Source organism: Rhinopithecus bieti, unplaced genomic scaffold (genome assembly GCF_001698545.2).
Source record: "Rhinopithecus bieti isolate Rb0 unplaced genomic scaffold, ASM169854v2 scaffold_38631, whole genome shotgun sequence".
Taxonomy (NCBI): Eukaryota; Metazoa; Chordata; class Mammalia; order Primates; family Cercopithecidae; genus Rhinopithecus; species Rhinopithecus bieti.
The window spans coordinates 1244083-1253947 of record NW_016817145.1 but is presented as its reverse complement, the minus strand read 5'-3'; the positions used below and the strand labels follow the sequence as shown (position 1 = coordinate 1253947).

General features: G+C 39.4%; 1 protein-coding gene across 4 annotated transcripts in view; it reads left to right on the top strand.

Annotated features, from left to right (window-relative positions):
* ZHX1 (zinc fingers and homeoboxes 1) overlaps positions 1–9865 on the top strand; it is a 32023-nt gene that overhangs the window by 19549 nt on the left and 2609 nt on the right. For all 4 annotated transcript variants that reach the window (XM_017855867.1, XM_017855868.1, XM_017855869.1 and 1 more), the window contains one exon: positions 4748–7597. In XM_017855867.1, the coding sequence (XP_017711356.1) occupies positions 4973–7594 (2622 nt within the window). In that variant the 5' untranslated portion in view covers positions 4748–4972 and the 3' untranslated portion in view covers positions 7595–7597. The remainder of the gene's footprint in view (positions 1–4747; positions 7598–9865) is intronic.

Sequence of the window (9865 nt, the reverse complement as noted above, 5' to 3'; positions counted from 1 at the left end):
TTTTTTTGAGATGGAGTGTGGCTCTATCACCCAGGCTGGAGTGCAATGTCTGGACCTTGGCTCACTGCAACCTCCACCTCCTGAGTTCAAGTGATTCTCCTGCCTCAGCCTCCCAAGTAGCAGGATTACAGGTGTACACCACCACACCCAGCTAACTTTTATATTTTCAGTAGAGATGGGGTTTCACCATGTTGGCCAGGCTGGTCTAGAACTCCTGACCTCAAGTGATCCGTCCTCCTCAGCCTCCCAAAGTGCTGGGATTACAGGCGCACCCAGCCAGTATGTTTCAAGTTTTAAGCCAAAGGCTTTTATTTATTTTAATTAATTAATTAATGTATTTATTTATTTTTTGAGACGGAGTCTTGCTCTGTCGCCCAGGCTGGAGTGCAGTTGTGTGATCTCAGCTCACTGCAAGCTCCGCCTCCCAAGTTCACCCAATTCTCCTGCCTCAGCCTCCCAAGTAGCTGGGACTACAGGCGCCTGCCACCACACCCGGCTAGTTTTTTGTATTTTTAGTAGAGACAGGGTTTCACCATGTTAGCCAGGATGGTCTCGATCTCCTGCCCTCGAGTTCCACCCGTGTTGGCCTTCCAAAGTGCTGGGATTATGGAAGTGAGCCACTGCTCCCGGCCAAGCCAAAGGCTTTTAAACACATCTCAGGATCCCTGAAAGGTGGAAGTGAGGATTGTAAGATTCATGGAATTTGGTCAGAGAGTAGTTTAACCTCTGCCTCCTCCAACCAGACAGCTCCTCTTTTTTCTTTTCTTTTTTTTGAGACAGAGTCTCGCTCTGTCACCCAGGCTGGAGTGCAGTGGCGCAATCTCGGCTCACTGCAGCCTCCACCTCCCGAGTTCAAGTGATTCTCCTGCCTCAGCCTCCTGAGTAGCTGGGATATTACAGGTGCATGCCACCACGCCTGGCTAATTTCTGTATTTTTAGTAGAGACAGGGTTTCAGTGTTGGCTAGGATGATTGATCTTCTGACCCTGTGATCCGCAGGCCTCAGCCTCCCAAAGTGCTGGGATTGCAGAAGTGAGCCACCGCACCTGGCTGATGGCTCCTCTTTTATCTGTTTTGACCTGGGATTTCTCATAGCATTTTGTTTGAAGAAAGGGCTCCCTTGCTTAAAACAAAAAGTTTGAAAACCACCACTTTGAGGAAAAAGTTTCAGAAAGAAACCCTCTTGCCTTCCAACTATTATTATATCCCAATTAAATATAGTCTCTCTCAGATTCCAGGAAAGTAACAGTCACAAAATAGCTTACTCCTCTGCCTTTCAACAATTCTCTTTACTGTTCAAAATACGAGTGCTGCTCATTTATTACTCTTCCACTTACAATTTTTTTAGAAACAGTATCTTCCCATGTTGCCCAGTCTTGAACTCGTAGACTCAAGGAATCTTCCTGCCTTGGCTTCTTGAATAGCTGGATTACAGATGTGTACCACCATGTCTGGACCACTTATTTAGAGCCATTTAAGGAATTCCTTGTTTCTAATGAGAAAAAGTGATCAAACATCTGTGTTGATACTTGAAAAAAAATAATGGCAACCCCTATTTGATTAAAAGATAACATTGGCTTAGTTTATAACATTTGGTTAAGAAATAGTTGTAAATATTAGTGATTTCTTTATAATATCTTAGAAATCAAGAATGTTTTAAAGAAGAAAAGAATGACACCTTTGAGAGTAGGGATCTGGATTATTAATACCACTATTATTTTTAAACTGATGCTCTTTATTTGGTAATATGGGAAATTAGGGAACAAAGGACATTTAGTCCAACTTTCCTTCTGCTGCTTGGACGTGTAGTCTGTGTTTGAATAATTCCAATGAGGAGGATTTTTACCATCCTTCAAAATCAGGGTATTCTCTCTTGGGACTGCTCTCTTTCCTAAAAATGTCTCTCCATTTACTGACTAGATGTGTTGTCTCATGGGGACCTGGTTTTGCTTTATAATTTTTGAAGCACTTTCTTCTCTTCCATTTAGCTAGTGTGCCAGTAAATTAAAAATAGCTCTAATTTGTGGTGGAGAATAAGTGAAATTACTTACCCATTTTATTCATTTTCATCTGGATTAGACTTCAGAAAAACAAACTTTAGCATTAAACTTTTTATTTTACAAATTTTAGGTATAAAATTTATTTAAATATATTTGTATGATCCTAATTCGTGTTTTCTTGATGATTTAGTTATTGTGAATTTCAGATACTGTTCTCTATGGTGATGCCTCCTGCAGGTCTTGTTGAGTTTTGTAGGACTATTTTCCTGTTCGTTCTAGTGAATTTAATAAACATTGAGTGATTACCTCCCTGAATTCAGGCTTCTTGTATGCACTTGGGAATGCAACCTTAATGAGATGTCAGCCAAAATAGCTCAGCTGGGAGAGCATTAGGTTGAAGATACAAAGTTTCTTGGCTCAATCCAGAGTGTTGGGGACTTTGTTTTATCTCAAAAAAGTTGTGTCTCAGTCTCTTCGTGTTCCTATAAAGGAATACCCAGAGCTAGGTACTTTAGAAAGATGAAGGGTTTGTTTCACAGTTCTGCAGACCGTACAAGAAACATGGCTCCAGCATCTGCTTCTGGTGATGGCCTCAGGCAGCTTCCACTCATGACAGAAGATGATGGGGAATCCATGTGTGCAGAGATCACATGGCAAGAAAGGAAGCAAGAGAGACAGGGGAGAGGTGCCAGGCTTTTCCTAACAATCAGCTCTTGTAGGAACTGATAAAGTGAGAACCACATGGACAGCACCAAACTGTTCACGAGGGATCTGACCCCATGACCCAGACACCTTCTGTTAGGCTGTACCTCCAACATTGGGGATCGAATTTCAACATGAGATTTGGAGGGATCAAACATCCAAATTATAGCAAGCTGTTATTAAAAAAAAGAGAGAGACACAATATCTATAGTAAGGAGACCACAGATAGGGATGGGGGTGCAGGGACAGAAATGTAATATTACTCTGCCATGTACAGTATGGTAAGTACTAGACTAGAAAGTAAACAGGGGAGGAAATGAGACCAAGTGAAAGGGAGAAGGTGGTCTCTAGTAGGGCTCCCCAACCCCTGTACCACGGACCAGTACCAATCCATGACCTGTTAGGAACTGGGCCGCACAGCAGAAAGTGAGAGGTAGGCAAGCAAGCATTACTGCCTGAACTCTGCCTTCTGTTAGATGAGTGGTGGCATTAGATTCTCATAGAAGCACAACCCTATTGTGACTGCACATGCGAGGGCTCTAGGTTGCACACTCCCTGTGAGAATCTAATGCCTGATCTGAGGTGGAACAGTTTCATCCCAAAACCATCTCATCCCCCGGCAGTGTGGTATGTGGAAAAATGGTCTTCCATGAAACCGGTCCCTGGTGCCAAAAAGGTTGGGGACTGCTGTCCTGGAGGGCACAGAGAGAGATCAGTGCATCCAGTGTCCTAACCTAAGGAAGCACCTGAGCAAGGGTCTGAAAGTGCATTGAATGTCTGTGAATTGTCAGTCATTTCTAGTGTACCTAAAGCATAAGGAAATAGGAGGAAGGAAAGCGAGGTTAGACTAGGTTGTGAAAGGGATTATATGTCCCACAAGGAGTTTGAACATTATTCTTTCAACATTGGGGACCTGTATCAGGAGACTGATGTGATTGGATATGCTTTATAACTTTTGGTAGCGTTGTGGCAAGTGCTAAGCATAATGTTTCTGGTAGACCAGGCACGGTGGTTCATGCCTGTAATCCTAGCACTTTTGGAGGCCAAAGTGGACAGATTACCTGAGGTCAGGAGTTCGAGTCCAGCCTGGCCAACGTGGTGAAACCGTCTCTACTAAAACTACAAAAATTAGCCAGGTGTGGTGGCAAGCACCTGTAATCCCAGCTACTCGGGAGGCTGAGGTAAGAGAATCGTTTGAACCCAGGAGGTAGAGGTTGCAGTGAGCCGAGATTGTGCCACTGCACTCCAGCCTGGGTGGCAGAGTGAGACTCTGTCTTAAAAAAAAAAAAAGAAAAAGAATAATGTTTCTGAAACTTTGATTATTCATCCTCCATCTTTGCTATTTTTGCCATACTTGAAGCATGCTTTTGGCTGATGAGTTAGACCAGTAGGAAGAAGAGGACATAACTAATGAACTAATGGATTAAATTTCTTGTCTTTTTTTTTTTTTGAAACGGAGTCTCACTCTGTTGCCCAGGCTGGAATGTAGTGGCGTGATCTTGGCTTACAGCAATCTCTGCCTCCTGGGTTCAAGTGATTCTCCTACCTCAGCCTGCAGACAAGCTGGGACTACAGGCACCTGCCACTGCAACTGGCTAATTTTTGTATTTTTAGTAGAGATGGAGTTTCACTATATTGGCCAGGCTGAATTTCTTACACACTTAATGGCCATAATATTTTAGTAGCTGTGAATGTTTTTTATAGTGTTAAAGTTCCTCCCTTGTTAACATTGCCATTTCACATTAATAATAGTGTGCTTGCCAAAGCAGGCCCTTTCCCCCTTGTCTTCTAATATATAGCTGGCTAAAAAATTCAAATGAATAAGCTTGTGTCTGACCCAAGGTAAAGTACTTAACGTTCAGTAAGTTAGTTGGCTTGGAGACATTTATTTTGATCTTCAGAGGACATTTTTTCTGATTCTTATCTTATTCTAGATCTTTATAACTGAGCTATCCAGCCACTTCATATAAGTGAACTATAACTATAATTTGTTTAAAAGATCATAGTTACTTGTTTTAAAACATGTTTAAATTTATTTTAATGTAGGTGATTGGAGTTGTGCTTCAAAAATTTCAGAAATTCAACAGTATTTTATCTGCCAACAATAAGCTCTTTACTTGATTGCACCATGAGAAAGCTGCTAATGAGACTTGTTGAGCACAAAAATGGACTTGAAGAACGAAAAGCCATTGTTTTCAAATGAAGAACACTGAACAGTTTTAAGCCTCAATGCTTTTTAATCACCACTGAGCTTTTCCTCATAACATCAGAATGGCAAGCAGGCGAAAATCAACAACACCTTGCATGGTCCTTGCCAGTGAACAAGATCCAGACCTTGAGTTGATATCAGATTTGGATGAAGGTCCTCCTGTACTTACACCTGTAGAAAACACCAGAGCAGAGAGTATCTCAAGTGATGAAGAAGTTAATGAATCTGTGGATTCAGACAATCAGCAAAATAAAAAAGTTGAAGGTGGATATGAATGTAAATATTGTACTTTTCAAACTCCAGATCTAAATATGTTTACTTTTCATGTGGATTCAGAACATCCCAATGTAGTGCTAAATTCATCCTATGTTTGTGTCGAATGCAATTTTCTTACCAAAAGGTATGATGCACTTTCTGAGCATAATCTGAAATATCACCCAGGAGAAGAGAATTTTAAGTTGACTATGGTGAAACGTAATAACCAGACAATCTTTGAACAAACAATAAATGATCTGACTTTTGATGGTAGTTTTGTTAAAGAGGAGAATTTAGAGCAAGCAGAACCTACAGAAGTTTCTTCTTCAGGAATATCTATCAGTAAAACTCCTATCATGAAAATGATGAAAAATAAAGTGGAAAACAAACGGATTGCAGTTCATCATAACTCAGTTGAGGACGTTCCTGAAGAGAAAGAGAATGAAATCAAACCAGACCGTGAAGAAATTGTAGAAAACCCAAGTTCTTCAGCTTCTGAATCTAATACAAGTACTTCCATTGTAAACAGAATACATCCAAGTACTGCCAGCACAGTAGTGACACCGGCAGCAGTTCTTCCTGGATTGGCACAGGTGATAACTGCTGTATCTGCTCAGCAGAATTCTAATTTGATTCCCAAAGTCTTAATCCCTGTTAATAGCATTCCCACCTACAATGCTGCATTGGATAACAATCCTCTTTTACTTAACACCTACAACAAATTCCCTTATCCAACAATGTCAGAAATTACAGTTCTTTCTGCTCAAGCAAAATATACAGAGGAACAGATCAAGATATGGTTTTCAGCCCAACGTTTAAAACATGGTGTTAGTTGGACTCCTGAGGAAGTAGAGGAGGCAAGAAGGAAACAATTCAATGGAACAGTGCATACTGTACCTCAGACCATAACTGTTATTCCTACACACATTTCCACAGGGAGTAATGGTTTACCATCTATTTTACAGACATGCCAAATAGTTGGTCAGCCTGGTCTGGTCCTTACTCAAGTGGCTGGAACAAACAGCTTGCCAGTTACAGCACCTATAGCCTTGACAGTGGCAGGCGTTCCAAGTCAAAATAATGTACAGAAAAGTCAGGTACCTGCTGCTCAGCCTACTGCAGAAACAAAGCCAGCAACAGCAGCAGTTCCAACTTCTCAAAGTGTCAAACATGAAACTGCATTGGTAAACCCTGATTCATTTGGCATTCGGGCGAAAAAGACAAAAGAGCAACTGGCAGAATTAAAAGTTAGCTACCTTAAAAATCAGTTTCCCCATGATTCAGAAATTATCAGACTTATGAAAATAACAGGCCTGACAAAAGGAGAGATTAAAAAATGGTTTAGTGACACAAGGTACAACCAGAGAAATTCAAAGAGTAATCAGTGCTTACATCTCAACAATGATTCCTCTACCACCATTATTATAGACTCCAGTGATGAAACCACGGAATCCCCATCTGTTGGTACTGCACAGCCTAAGCAATCCTGGAATCCTTTTCCTGACTTTACTCCCCAAAAATTTAAAGAGAAAACTGCAGAGCAGCTTCGTGTCCTTCAGGCAAGTTTTCTCAACAGCTCTGTACTTACAGATGAAGAATTAAATAGGTTAAGGGCACAAACCAAACTTACCAGAAGAGAAATCGATGCTTGGTTTACAGAGAAGAAGAAATCAAAAGCTTTAAAGGAAGAGAAAATGGAGATAGATGAAAGTAATGCAGGTAGTTCCAAAGAAGAAGCTGGAGAAACTTCTCCTGGAGATGAATCTGGTGCACCTAAGTCAGGGAGTACAGGCAAGATATGTAAAAAAACACCTGAGCAGCTGCACATGCTTAAGAGTGCATTTGTCCGGACACAGTGGCCATCACCAGAAGAATATGACAAGTTGGCCAAAGAAAGCGGGCTTGCTAGAACAGACATAGTTAGTTGGTTTGGGGACACCCGTTATGCTTGGAAGAATGGAAACTTGAAATGGTACTACTACTATCAGAGCGCCAATTCAAGTAGTATGAATGGTCTGTCTTCCCTTAGGAAAAGAGGGAGAGGGAGGCCCAAAGGACGGGGAAGAGGAAGACCGCGTGGGCGGCCTAGAGGAAGCAAAAGAATTAACAACTGGGACAGGGGACCATCACTCATAAAATTTAAAACTGGAACTGCAATACTTAAGGATTATTACCTGAAGCACAAGTTTCTTAATGAGCAAGACCTTGATGAACTTGTTAACAAATCACATATGGGCTATGAGCAGGTCAGAGAGTGGTTTGCAGAAAGACAGAGAAGATCAGAATTAGGTATAGAATTATTTGAGGAAAATGAGGAGGAAGATGAAGTTATTGATGACCAGGAAGAGGATGAAGAAGAAACAGATGATAGTGACACTTGGGAACCTCCACGACATGTGAAACGGAAGCTTTCTAAATCAGATGACTGAAATGTAAGTTATGTAAATTTTTAATCTGTGTATATGTTCATCAGCCACATACATTTTGAACAGTCACCTTGTTGTATCAGTCATCTTCATTTTGATAGTTTTTTCTGAAGTAGTTTTCTTTTCCCTAATAAGTCTAGGTACCACTAGTATAGCCAAGAGATAAATGATTATCATGTGTAGTTTTATTATTATTATGTAGAGTTTAATGTCTTAATTATTAGTTTTCATATGAATTGGGGTTTTTTTACTTTGTTTTGAAGGAAAGTTACCCAGTCTCTATGAAGGGAGACTGGCAGGCGGGTTGAGGGGATTCACAAACAAATACTAAAGATAACTAAAATGTATTTATTGCAACGCCCCCTTCACTAAAGCTTCATTTTTTGCCTATTTAAGGAAAGAATTCAAAAATGAAAACTAAAAGGAAGGGGAAAAGTACACCAAAGGAAAGACTTACCACAGGGTTGAGGATTGCACAGTTTTAGGAAACTAGGTGAAAATGGGTATCTTTTTTTCTTCATTGCATTGCTCTCAAAACTTTATTAGATTTTTAACTAGAGTTTAAAATGTTTTATGTATTTATGAAATTACTCGGTATCTTTTTAGTAATTTATAAAATTACTCAATATCTTTTTCTGTTAAAAGTCAAAGGTCTGTTTTAGGCCATATATAAATTCATGTTTGCTTAGGTAGCATCTGTCTTTGAAAACTGTGGTATAAATTATTTCTGTTTTAGAAATCAAAAGGCAAATAACAGATTTGATATTAACCCAATTGCTTAAAATATCTTTTCATTCTTTGGTATAAAATAAACCTGCTACCAGCACTAACATTGTATTTGATTTAAAGTATATCTCTGTAGTCTTAAAAATGCAAATAAATATGGGTTAAATTTGAAAGGTTTTGGCATGTTCCTTAAATCTTAGTTATTTTATAAATTGGATTAATTAAAGTTGTACTGTAGTTGCAAATCAGATACCTGCTTTGGAGTTAGGAATTGAATTCTTAATACTTCTGGAATTTAATAACATAGTTTTATTCTTTGCTATTCTTTGTTTTGGAGTGTTCCAGGGTAAAAGTACACTGTTTTGAAAACAATGCAGTTGTCATGAAATGTTTGTGTATGTCTGTCAGTAGTCCAAATAGCATCTTGCTATCAGAAATGACTGCAGTGTTCTCAAACAGTAAGAAAGGAAATGAGACGTTGACCGTCATTATTATTTTACACGTGAGCATGCTTGCTTATTTCCTTGGCTTTTTGCATCGGTATCCCATCCCCTACTTCTATGCTCTCTTATTCTGTGCAGTTTTTCCTTAATTCCCTTATATCTTCTCTCTGGTTTTATTTATTTTAACAATTATTTATAGAGAGCTTAATGTGTGCCAGGCACTATTCTTACTGTCTGGCAATCCTTTCTCAGGTTTTCTCCTTGTTAATATTTTTTAAGAGATAACAGATGAAACTAAAAATATACCTATTTTAATAAGCAGTATAAATATCATTCCAGGTTATAGGGTATAATGTAATCATTTTAAGTTATAAGAATTTAAACAGTTTCGTACAGCTTTATCCTGAAGTGCAGCCCTCCATTTCCTAATGTTAGAAATCTTCAGAGCAGGCTTTCTTCTGACCTAGATACATAAAATATTTTTAACGGCCTCTTTTTTTTATTGCTAAACACAAGAATGTGCACTCAGCCAAGATTAAATCAACAAATTTGTTGCTGCAGTAAATGTTGTTGTTGTAACCTCTGCAATGATTTTTTTGGGGACTTGCAGTCTTTCAAAAATAATGCAAATTTTTTAGTACAATTTAGTTTGACTTTAAGTTTGTATAGATAATTCTTACGTTATATATTAACACTGTAATGGATACTAATTCTGGTCAGAAAATTCACCTAAAGCTACAGTTCTCAAAAAATTATATGATGTATGCTATACATGCACTGTATTAGTCCATTTTCACACTGCTATAAAGAACTACCTGAGACTGGGTAATTTATGAAGAAAAGAGGTTTAGTTGACTCACAGTTCTGCCGGCTTAACAAGAAGCATGACTGGGAGGCCCCAAGAAACTTACAGTCATGGCAGAAGGCGAAGGGGAAGAAGGGTAAGCAAGCACATCTCACCATGACCGAACAGGAGAGAGAGCAAAAAGGGATGTTCCATACAACTTTCAAACAGCCAGATCTCATGAGAACTCACTCACTATCATGAGAACAGCCAGAGGGGAAGTCCGCCCCCATGATTCAGTTACCTCCCACCAGGCTCCCT